Raw genomic sequence first — 12,996 nt, forward strand, 5'->3', positions numbered from 1 at the left:
AAATATACAATTATTTAATAATATTAAAATATATTCCATAAAAAAATGAAACCATGATCATTCAAGTACAAAAATTTATAAAAACTAATATTTTAACATGTGTAATGCATATAAAAAATATTCATTTGATTTCAAATTTATAATAAGAAAATATTTTAAATATTTAAATTATATTATAATTAAAATGTGTAAGAAGTAAAATTTTTTAACATGTAAATAATATTTTTAGATGTATAATAAATAATTCATATAATAATAATAATAAATAATTTATATAATAATATAAAAATATTTTTAATCATTGACAACTTTTAGAAATATATATATTGAAATTCAATTATAAAATGAAAATTAAAATGTTAAATCCAAAAGAATAAGGTGTTAAAATTTTTCTAAAATAATCTCATTAAATAAAACTTTATGAAAATATTAGTTAAAAAATTTTCATATAAACGCTCTCGTTTAAGATAAGTATTTTAATTTTAAAATACAAAGTAAGAATTTAGAAAAGAGAAAAGTAAAAAATAAAATTAGTTAAAATATTTTTTCATCTAGGTGAATATATTACTTTTTTACTTTTAAACCTTATAATTTACTTTTATTTGTAATTTTCACGTGACAAACATGATACACAAATATTTTCGTGGTGTAATACCAAATGGAGCCGAATAAGCGTTTTTGTAATTAAGACTGATGATAAAAATAAAATAATAAAAAAGTCTGAATAGTTAAGAACCATATAGCTTTATTTTTATTTATTTATTTATATATTTATAGAAATCAAAAGTGAAAACTACTATATATATATATACATTTGCGGGACGAAGTATTTAAGCCAATAAAATATGTAATGTCAATGTGATTGAAATATAAAAGAAAAATATATTATATAAATTTCTATGTAATTAAATTATATAGTTATCTTTTTATATATATATATATATACATTATCAATATAAATAATTTTATATTATTAATCAATTAAAAATCACTTTAAACGTATATTTTAAATTGTGAAAATAATTTAAATTTTTATTTATACTGAATTCACAATATATTGAAATTATATTCACTTGTAAATAGTTAGACATTTTTTTCCTTTTTATTATTGTTAGTTAATATTTATTTTTTTTAGTTTTTTAAATTTAAAATTAGTCTTTGTAAGCTTAAAATAATTGTTTTAATCCTTATATATATATATATATATATATATATATATATATATATAAATTTTGTGAAATAATTTGCTAAATATTGTCTCATAAAATCTATCTATTAATCCTTCTGTTAATGAAGATATTATATTAAATTTAATTGATATTATTTAATTATTTTAATCTATTATTTTTATATATATTATTGGTGAACTTAGGAATTAAAATGAGATTAATTACCGAAACTATGCATAAAAATTTTAAATTTGAAGATAATTAGAAAGTGAGATTTAACTATCCAAACAGATAATGTCGGAGTGTTAATTATGAGAGAGGAAGTTGAATAAAAAGTAGAAACAATAATTAAAGGATAAAATAGGTAAAAGAAAATATGAAAACATTGTATTACCTTTATTATTATTGTTATTGAATGAAGAGGAACAGAAAGATTGAGAGAAAATTTGGGGTGGGGGGGGGGGGGAGAATGTGAAGTTATTGTAATTAAAGTTAAAGTAAGTACACAAAATGTATAATTTAAAAGTTAATATAAATTATAAATTATTGTTATAAATTATATCCCCTTCCAGATTAGCTGGGTGACTCCCCCGGATTTCCTTGTGTGTTTTATTTCTTTAAATTATAATTTAATTTTGTCCCAACATATATATATATATATATATATATATATATATATATATTCATTTTAGGCTTGATAAATAAAATTACACTTTAATCACTGTATGAAAAGTGATGTTATGATGATATTAAAAATCTAATGCTCTCTAAAAAAAAAAAACTTATAGATGATAATATTTTCTCGGTTTACTCTATGCAATGAATATGTTTTGTTGTTATAAAAATTGTACATTTTTTTATAATGAAAACAAAATGATTTGAATACAAAATATTTTATAAACTATTTATATCTCTTATTATTAAATCAATCAATAATGCATTTATAATTTTTTTTTCATTAGTTATTTTTTTGCTCTCTATATTGATTGTTGAACCGATGTGGATTTAGTCAATGTAGAAAGTTGATCACTACATTAGGTTTTAAATAACACATAGAAAAGGGGCTACATCTAGACACCACCACCACCATAAACAACGATCAAATTCGCCATCGATGACCTATTCGATAACACACTCCTCTTCATCACATGGCTCCGTGGACTTCTCAACAAGTTCAAGAAGGGGAAGATCAAGGAGTAAAAGAAGATAAAGCCAATTAGAGTTCTTGGAGGAGTTGAGAGAGAATTGTAAAAGAATAGAGGAAGGGTTGGAACACTTGCAACTACAAATTTGGACAAGACATTTTACGTCGATTTAAATTTTAACCCATATAAAATATTAATACTCTTCCTATATCAATTCAAAAGATTTAAAAAAAAGTATTTTTTTAATTTAAAAAATTGCTCTTTATGTAATTTAACCTTTTTATCATTGGTGATCCTCATAAGTTAAAAAAAAAAAAAAGATATGAATTTCATTTCACTTTTTACATAAAAAATTTCCTACATTTTGATCCTTAAGAGTATTAATCAATAACTGATTTTTATATATAAACTAAAATGTAGACTAATTTTTTAATTAACCTTTTATTTTATAACGTTATAAATTTATAAATTCATGTATAGTTCAAAACAAAATATTTATTCCCTATCACTTTTCTTTATTTTTTTTCTTCTTCTTCTTCTTCTATATTCCTTATAAATATCTAATGTAGAAAAATAGAGGAAGAAAAGCACAAGACATCACTCACCAACTCTCCATGCTCTCGCGTACTCAACCTCTTCCATAAACCCAACCCTTTCTTTCTCTTACTATCTTCCATGGAGGAGTTACTGTTCAAAGCAGAGAAGCCCAACGCCGTCAGAAGATACAACAACGTCCTCGACGCCGTTTCCAAAACCCTCCGCCTCCTCGAACTCTGCGCCCTCATCCTCCTCCTCTCCTGGCTCCTCACGCGCCTCCCCTTCGCCCTCCAATTCCTCCGCACACTCTTCGCCCTCGCCGCCAGCCCCCTCTTCGTCTTCGCCCTCTCCAACGCCATCATCGCCGCCCTCCTCGCCCAGTCCGGCCACTTCTCCGCCCCCCCCCTCCGCCCACCCGCTCTTCCTCAACCCCCCGGACCCCCACGCGCCGCCGCCCGAGGATACCCATTTCCACGACAAGCAGGTCATCTCCGAGACCCTCCACGACCGCCCCACATATCACCGGACTCACTCCCAAAAGACGCCGGGAAATGCACCGCCGCGCCGGAGACAGCTCCGCCGCGCCGAGACCGACACCCAAAAACGGCGCCAAAACTCGCCGCAAATTTTGTACCCGCAGGACAAGCTTAGCAATGAGGAGTTCCAGCGCGCCATAGAAGCCTTCATCGCCAAACAGTTAAGGTTTCTGAGGGAAGAGTCTTCTTCCGCCATTGTTCTTCAGAATCCCTCGTAGATTCTTAAACCCAGAAAAAAAAAATCACAAAAAAATAATAATAACTGCGCTGAATAATCACAATCCTTCTTAATACACGGCAATGGCAGGCACTACCTGTTTCTTTCTCTTCTGATCCAATTAACTGTAGTGTACAGTCTTGATATTTTCGTATAAGAATGTCACAAACAAAGGTTGTCTAAAATAATTAATTACGCTTCTATTATTATTATTTTTTTATTTTTGGCGAAAATAGGGTGGGGGAAATTAAATGACGTGGAGATAATAAAATAGAACACACCAAGGAACTCGAGAACATGTTCTGAGGTTTATTACTTGACGAAAAAAACGAGGGATTGGATCGAGAATTGGAATCAATGCTGATATTATTCTACAGTGGTTTAATTATTTTAGTAAGAGGTGTGCGGGTTTGTTTGTGGAAAAAGCAAGGGAATGGAATTGTATTCCATATATTACGTGAATGGTTGATGCTTAATTAGTTCATGTAGCATCCAGAAAAGTATGCCACCTACATGCTTGGATAGGATAAAAATATTTTCCAACTGTCTACCTAGTATATTTAAATATAGTTACTATTATTTTTAATGTATATGTTGGCAAATATGTTTCAAGTTTGAATTATGCTTCGTTCGTGGGCATGATCAAAATTTACCAATTTAAGTCCAAATTCAGTTGGGACAGTTTGGTTAATGTTATTATTAGTGGAGCATTTGTTTTTTCTAATTGAAAGAGTTCCACGTTGGACGAGCCAGCTGTAATTCCCTCGTTATTCGCATTCCATGCAATAGATAGATAAACGGAATAATATATCACCAACTTGGTCACCGGATGTTTTCTGCACAGCCAGTTTTCGTATTATATATTATAAGCTGAAAATTTTACGATATGGTATTTCTTATATGTTATAAAAAAAATAAATTTAAAAATATTTTTAAATTCTATAAAATGAGTGAGTTTTGATTTTGATTTTTATAATTTTTTTTTAAAAAGTTGTAAACATTATTTTCAGCTTTTATAAAATATTTTTATAAACAAATACAAAATAAAAGTTTTTAAAATATTACAAGAAAAATATTCAACATTGTCTTTTACTAAATAATTTGAGGGTTATTAAATATACTATAAAATAATCTGATTGTTATAAAAATACTAGTTCAAAAGAGTTTATAATTATTTTCTAATAAAATTCATATAAAAATTATAAAGGGGAAATTTCATTTTTTTTGCAAGAATTGACGTATGTTCTAAATTGTTTGGTGAATAATTGTTTCAGAAGGATTAGCTCATATAATGATGTTATAGATATAGTCTTTTCTAAATATTATATTATTTATTACTAAATCATAACTCTGTGAAATGTTTTTTTAATTTTTCTGCCATTAACTACAGTTAGATAGGATCATGACAATTAGGAGAGATGCACACACGTACTAATCCATTGTCACCTGTCTTACTAGATAAAATTTCATTTCCTATTCGTTCCATAGCTATTTATTAAGCGAATAGTTCCAAATTTTATAAATATTCGTGATATTTACATATATTCATAAATATTATTAAAATATAAAACTAAAAATTAAAATAAAGTAAAATTTTAATATATGTATATATATATATATATATATTTATACTAAACATATATTCTTTCACACAACTAATAAAACATGAAAATAATTTATTATTAAAATATAACTAAGTATATTAATTGAAAAAATGTAAATTATAATACTACTCTTTCAAACAGAATTATTTTCGGTGAAGAATATTTGTAATTTATAAAATAAAACATGTAAATATATATAATTACATATTTTTATGTTATAACATATTGTAGGTATATCTGCACTACTAAAAAAGTGTCATTTTCTTGCAAATTTTCTTGCAAAAATATATTCGCAGAATATTTTTGCGAATTTTTTTACAAAAAAATATTCGCAGAAATTTTTTGCGAATTTATTTGCGAATTTATTTGCGAAAAATAATTTACAGATATTTCTTACAAAATTTGTTACAATTTTAATAATCATAGAAATTTTTTTTCCATGGTAAAAATTTGCAGAAAATATTGTAAGAATTTTATTTTGTTTCTTGTAGATTTTCTTGCAAAAATAAATTCGTAAGTAATGTTTACTAAATGGTAGAAAAAATTTGCAGGTAACTTTTCCTGCGAATTTTCCTACAAATTTTAATCCGCAAGAAAAATAAAAAAAATATATTTAAATTTATAAGTTTAATATTTTAAAAAAACTTCAAGCATCGATTGAAAATAAAGCAATTAAAGAGTATATAAGTTGGGGCAACACTTACCTTACAAGTTGATTTATATGGTTGAGTGTTACGCTAGAATTTAAAAGATTATGTATCACATGTTGGAGGCATGAAAACAAATGCTGATAGAATTTATAGTAATTTCTTTAATTTTTTTCGTAAAAAATGTTCCTGCAAAATTTCTTGCAAAAAAATTCGCAAGAAACTTTCCTACGAATTTTTTTTTGCAGGAAACTTTCCTGCAAACTTCTTTTCGCAGGAAACTTTCCTGCAATTTTTTTCGCAAGAAATTTCGCAGAAAAATTTCTTGCGAATTTTAAAATTCGCAAAAAAATATTATCCACGGAGGTATTACCTGGAGATAAAATTTCGCAGGAAAATTTGCAGGAACAACGTTTCCTGCGAATTTTTATGAAAAATTTGCAAGAAAAGTCGCATGTAATAAGAGAAATTCTAGTAGTGCTGCAATCACAAGTATTTTGCTATATCCCTCAACTCCATTTATATAGTTAGATAGAAAAATCTATTTATTTTATTCGTGATACTCATTTATCTAAATCTAATCTATTGCAAAATTTACCTACAAGTATTTGTGAATATGATTTTTTTCCATCCCCAATCTCAACACTCTCAAAATTCCACTAGTGAAATGAAAAGAAAAAAAATATGTAAGTGACGATTGAGGATACTAAATGCATCAAGTTAAATATAAGAGTAGAAGAAAAATTTATATTCAAAACAATGGGATAACTTTATAAGTAAAAAGGTCCATGAACAATTATTTATTTATTTTTTTATATATAAGGGATTTGAGTCAATATATAGTTTAAAGATAATTATTTAAAATTTTGAAGTCCTTAAAAAAAATTCCTCAACATATAATTTGGCTCCCATAATCTAATAACCCCTTTGTCGTTAAGAAGAAATGTCCATCTGAAGAATCGTTTAGAGAGGCAATATATGCAAAAGGTTATAACAAATACTTTTACCATTTAAAATATTTCTTAATTCTTTGGGAATTATATCATTATGTTTTTTTCAAATAAATCAACGCAAAATTTTCAGAAAAATTGTGCATCATTTATTCATCTTTATGACTCTTATCTACAAATTTCTTCTTATTGAAATTCTACTTTTTATCACAACGTTTTGCAGGTATGTGTATATGTTTATGATGGGATGTTATGGTGCTTTAATTTATTATTATTTTTTAAAATATCACGTTTCAAATTATTTGATGAATGCATGGTTACATTTTGTTCCTATTAATCAATAATATAAATTGCTCGCTTCAAACAAACACCCATTTCCATAATTGAGAAAGACAAATTAATCCCTCGACTATCAATTCATAATGGTATGTGATAATAGCTAACTACACAACTTGATTTAGCCTTGTTCCTATGAAGTTAATGCAATCACTTTCGTAATACTATAGTATTGATTTGATTGTGTCTTGTCAATCACACAAAGTTTCTCCTTCTTAGCACATTGCATTCCCTTTTTCTTCGGCAAAAGGTTTCTCCAGTGGATAATTAACCCCAATCATTGTGAAATTATGTGTTGCTCATTATATAAATAATTAACAAAGTCTCTATTACTTCCACTTTCTGTGAAGAGATTATAATCTTGATAAATCTTGTTTATGTTGCCGCCAAACCTTTCCGTTTTCCAAAATGCCCTTTTTCTCTCCCACCTTTTAGCCCCTTATTGGGATGGTCATCATTACTTCCACAAACAATCACTGTTGGAGTGGTTCAGTGGTTGGGTTAGTTTTCTTGTGAGATTTATCTAATTCCCAACTTCTTGAACAACTTTTACTTTCATTAAATTCATGGCAGAAATAGCCAAAGTGAAAAATTAAAAACAAAGTTCACGAGAAGAGGCATGCTCCGACACCACCACCTTCATTAGTCTTCGTGCCTAACTAACACCTTATCACCCATTTACTTGTAGTCATGAAAGTGAACTTTTCACTTTATATCAATGAGAAGAAATATTTCTCGTGTTTGATATAATTTATATATTCTTTTGGGTGTTTTGGTTTGTCTCAAAAAATTGTTATTACTTTAGATGATTAAGAAAATATTAATTATTTTTCTAATAATATTTTATTTTTTAATATATCACTTAAATAAATTTACAATTATATTTTAACTTTTTTTAATAAGAGTTATTTTGTCGAACAAAGTCATTTTATCATATCACCGAATATATATATTAACTGATATAAAATTATCTTAATTTGATAAGTGATTTTGAGTTTGAATATAGACAAAAAAAATTTATGAAATATATATTTATTTATTAAAAAAATCTAATGTAAGACAAGAGAGTAAGGGGCATGGAGTATATTTTTGTGTCTGTTTTAATGATTTGTTTAATGGTGGGTGCCAATAGACTATTGCTTTATTGAAGGCAAAGACAAAAGCATTAAGCATTAAACAAACCTATAGCAGCTGGTCTTATCTTTTTGGTTGGAGAAAATTTTGTTGAGAAAGGCCTTTTTTAGAATTGGAATCCTCAATCATTCAGTAATGTTTAAAACCTTCTATGGTCATTCGAGAGAAAGCAAAATGGGAAGTGTTTAACTTTGAGAGGAATAATTGAGGGCCAATGTTGGGTGTTACTACCTTTTTTCCCCTCACATTCTTCCATCAAACTAGCTCTAATATGCATATTAATTAAAGGGACCCACTTGCTTGGAAAGCTCTATATTCCCAAACCCACTTCTTTTATTAAACCACATAAAAACAGGACCAAGTCATGATTATGTTTCAAGGTTCAGACAAAAGTTTGCTCAAATCTTATATTATTTGTCTAATGCATTTTCATGTGTTAAACAGTACGAAAAATAAGGTTCCCCTGAGTCATCAACAACAAAGACTGCAATATCACCATTTTTATCATACTCAAAATTACCAAAAGAAACATCCCAATACCCAAAATTGCAAGCATATTATTATTTTCAAGTTGGTATCTCTTACATACACAGTTACCAATCATAGGAAGAGAAATCATGCATGTCAGACTGCCAGGTACATCTCTTCCCTGAGCCACCAAGAACAAGCAAAGGTATAAGACAAAGGAAACGCTACCTTATCTTCCAGCAATGTCACAGATCATCCAGTTATGGAAAGCTTTGGAACATGATTGTCTCTGTATCAAGCACATTTTGAGTCCCAATGTGTTTTTTAGTTTGAGGAAACATGATAGAATTACTGTCCACAGGTGAAGCAACCCAAATGAAAAATAAACAAATAAATAAAAATGTAAGAAAAAACAAACCAGGACAAAAGATCAATTATTCTTTGCATAAAAGGAAAAACTGTCATTTGTACAACCCAGCTAGCCCAGCAGGAAATTACAACGTTATAGGTAAGTAAATGAGGACAAGGCTGTTGATACATATATGGTATAATTAACTTTCAAATATGGGATTGTTGGTTGAAATGATTTCATGATTTTTCTAGCTTTGAAAGTTAATTCGACCATATATGTATCATTATACTTTAGGACTATTGGGTATTACTATTATAAGTCTTTGTGACACGTTCTTGCATACAATTACAAATTAAAAATAAAAATAAAATTCTTGTCCTCCTCTTCTGGAGGATAGTTAGATCGATGCTATCTTGTGATCAATGGTTTTCTACTTTCAATCAGCAAAAGAAATAAAGAACCAATATATGGATGGAGAAGTTTCTAGGGTTAGTAGTGTGTTATCATGTAGGTAATTTAGCCTTTTGGCCTAGACCAAGTTACTATAAGGATGAGGTTCTGCAGTATAATTAGTCATTGCATACTATGAACCAACTATTAGGATTAACGAACTCCAAGTTAATTGAATCTTCCTATGCCGAAAAGGGAACAAAGTTGTTCTCAATGGAAACTTGCATTAGAAATATGCTTTGACTTTGTCCTGCAAAACTGGCAATGGTTTTGAATATGATTTGAACTCCAAGATGTGATATTCCATACTGTTTTTTTCTTGGGGGGGGGGGGGGGGGGGTGGGGGGGTGGTCCTGGTTGAATATGTACTTTTAAAAATCCCATTATTATGAAGAAAAAAAAAACTATTGTTGAAACAGTAAAATGTCCTAACTTTATGTTATTGATGAGCAAGAGAAATGACTGAATGTTTCAATTGGTTGTCAATGTCTAAATTTTCCTTTATGTAGTACATGTTTTGGCATTTGAAATAGCAGAGTAATAATCCCACAAAATTGTGCACGTGAATATATGGCACAATTATAAGAGGGAAGAGTATTTGGTGATTCACCACCCCAAGAAAATGAAGCAATAATTGACCAGCACCAACTGGACTTATTTGTTGATAAAGATAAGCTAAATATAGTAACTAGTCTAGCCTTCATGATAAGGTGGCTTCTCTCCCCTTTTGTCTTTAATGTGAGGCTCATGCTCTATGATGGGGCCTTCAACCGTGTATAAGACTTTTGTATTTAGGGCTGACACTAAAGGCAGAAGGGTGAAGGTATCACCTATAATGAAGGGATGTTGGACCTGCGGTGGCATGCTGCCAATTTCCTTTTCTTTACTATGTTGTAATTTGCCAGTATCATCAACCTACTACATATTTTACTTGTAAATTCAAATTTGAATTCAATTGTGCCGTGCCTGTCACTTTCGCAGTACTGATTCACCCATTAGGGGTATTGTTTTACCCAATTTTTCAACTTGACTTTAATTCGGTCGACAATTTAGCTATGCCTAGTTAATCTCTAACACAATTATGCTTGTTTTTTTTTTTTTTTTTTTGTCATTTCAGATTATATGATGAACATCATTGTTTCAGTAAATTGACACGACGTGTCTTTCAAAGGACTTTAAAGACATTATGGTATTGATTAAAGTTAAGCTAAATTAGATGATTTATGATACACACAAGAAATCAAATTCTTAGATAACTTGTAACCACTACCATGTAATTATTTTAATTCAATTAAGGATGATGGTTTGATATCTTTAATATATGGTGTGCATTTATAGTTGAATATTGGACTTTCATTACAAGAAAATGACGATTTTGCGACAGTTATATGACTTACATTGCGACGGTTCACCAACTGTCGCAAAAATATCCGTCACGAGGGAATTTTGCGACGGTTACTGAAACCGTTGCACAAACCGTCGCAAAATTGGAGTTGCGACCCTTACAGCACCCGTCGCACCAACTGCCTCTAAATCAGTCGCTAAATATTTATTTTTTATTTTATTAAATTTTTTAGACGTCTCAAATTCGGTTTTTATTCTTCTCAAGGATTCTATTTCACAATACTTCACTTTTTAGCATGTTTTGTTCTTACTTACACAATTTCTGGGAAACTTCTCAGAAGGTCACCCATTCCTGTATTACTCCAAGTCAAGCACACTTAACTGTGAAGTTCTGATAAGATAAGCTACAGAAAAGCATATACATGTTGTCAGTATAAGTAGTACAAATTAATTTATTTAAGTCATTTTCAACTATACAATCTCATACTTATACTATCTTTGGATCCCTCTCATTCCGGTGTGTCCGAATCGTTATAAATATATAATAATTATATTACTAATAATAATTATATTATATTTAATTAATCTTTATTTATATATATACTTACTTTTATAATTAACAATCTACTTATTTCTATTTAAAATTAATATTATGATATAATTTAAATTATTTATTATAAATTTAAAAGTTTAAATAATAATTTATATATTTTAAAATGAGAAAGGTTATAATAACACTAGTGTAACTTTTACTAAGTATTACACTGCTTAATAATCTTATATTAAATGTGAATTTTGTAAATCCAACCGTTGAATTGAAAGTTCATAACACTTTATATGTTTATATTAAATATTGTTAAAATTGAGCAACTTGAAGGTAATCAAAATGTTCATATTTTAGTATATTTTGAAATATATATATTACGTCATTTTTTTTTACAAGAATGAAGTATCAAATCATATTGAATTAATATAAAATTTTGTATATATGATCTAAGAGTAAAAAACTTTTAATCTAACGACTGAATTTATAAAATTCACATTTAATATAAAGTTATTGAGCGGTGTAAGTAAAAGTTACACTAGTGTTATTATAACCTTTCTCTTTTAAAATATTATTTTTATAAATTAAATTTTAACATTTTAAATAATTTTTTTTAATTAATTTATTTATTCATCTTAAATCTAAGATATAAAATTCAAAAAATGTATTTATCCTTGTTTTATTTTATAATCAATTTTTTCTATATTAATTATTAGTAAAATTTAATAACTTTTAATTTAATACTTGGATCGATAAAATTTAACTTATACCATGAGTTATTGAGCGGAGTAACTTTATTAAGAGTTACTTTGTGAGTCATTTGATTTCTCCTCCTCTCTCTCTCTCTCTCTCTCTCTCTATATATATATATATATATATATATATATATATATATATATAAATAATTTTTTTTATGATAATTGTGTATCTTATATTAAACAAAATACATATAAAATTGTTAATAAAATATAAGTTTATTAAGATAATATAATACTTCCAAAAGAAAAATATTACTTTTGGTCTAATCTACTATTAAATGTATTTTTAATCCTAAACTTTATTAAATTTCACCATAATTTTTGAACAAAATAATATTTAGTTTGTACCAAAAATAACTTTTAAATTCTAATTAAATAGGGGTTATATATATATGTGTGTGTGTGTGTGTGTGTGTATTATATTCAAACCTAGAAGTGATTTTTAAGTTATTATTTGTGAAAAGATAATTAATTTATCAAATATCTCATATTTAATTAACTATTAAAATAATAAATTTCATAAATTATTTATTATTTTTTCAATATTCTCGATTTAATCCTCAATTAAGATGTATTATTAATTTCACTAACACATAAAAAAATGTAACATATATAATATATATATTTTTTTTTAATTTTTAGCTTCCTAGGATTAACATAAAACTTTTTTATTCTAAAATAATTTTAAAGATAGAGAAATAAAATTAATATAGTATATTAAAATATTTTTTCTTTTTTAACATTTCTAAGTGTAATTACATGTCATTATTATTTTATTTTTTATTGAAAGTAAAATTATATAATT

The 12,996-nt window shown here is 27.5% G+C and overlaps 1 protein-coding gene across 1 annotated transcript; it reads left to right on the plus strand.

The window, feature by feature from the left end:
• The first annotated feature begins 2,871 nt into the window (after positions 1-2,871).
• LOC109790532 (tRNA-methyltransferase non-catalytic subunit trm6MTase subunit) lies at positions 2,872-3,816 on the plus strand. Its single transcript, XM_083075117.1, is given in 2 exon segments — positions 2,872-3,280; positions 3,282-3,816. Coding segments are annotated over 2 exon segments (615 nt in total). The 5' UTR covers positions 2,872-2,989; the 3' UTR covers positions 3,606-3,816.
• Positions 3,817-12,996: the final 9,180 nt, after the last annotated feature.

This window comes from Cajanus cajan, chromosome 5, assembly GCF_000230855.2.
Source record: "Cajanus cajan strain Asha chromosome 5, NIPB_CcT2T_4, whole genome shotgun sequence".
In the NCBI taxonomy this organism is placed as follows: domain Eukaryota; kingdom Viridiplantae; phylum Streptophyta; class Magnoliopsida; order Fabales; family Fabaceae; genus Cajanus; species Cajanus cajan.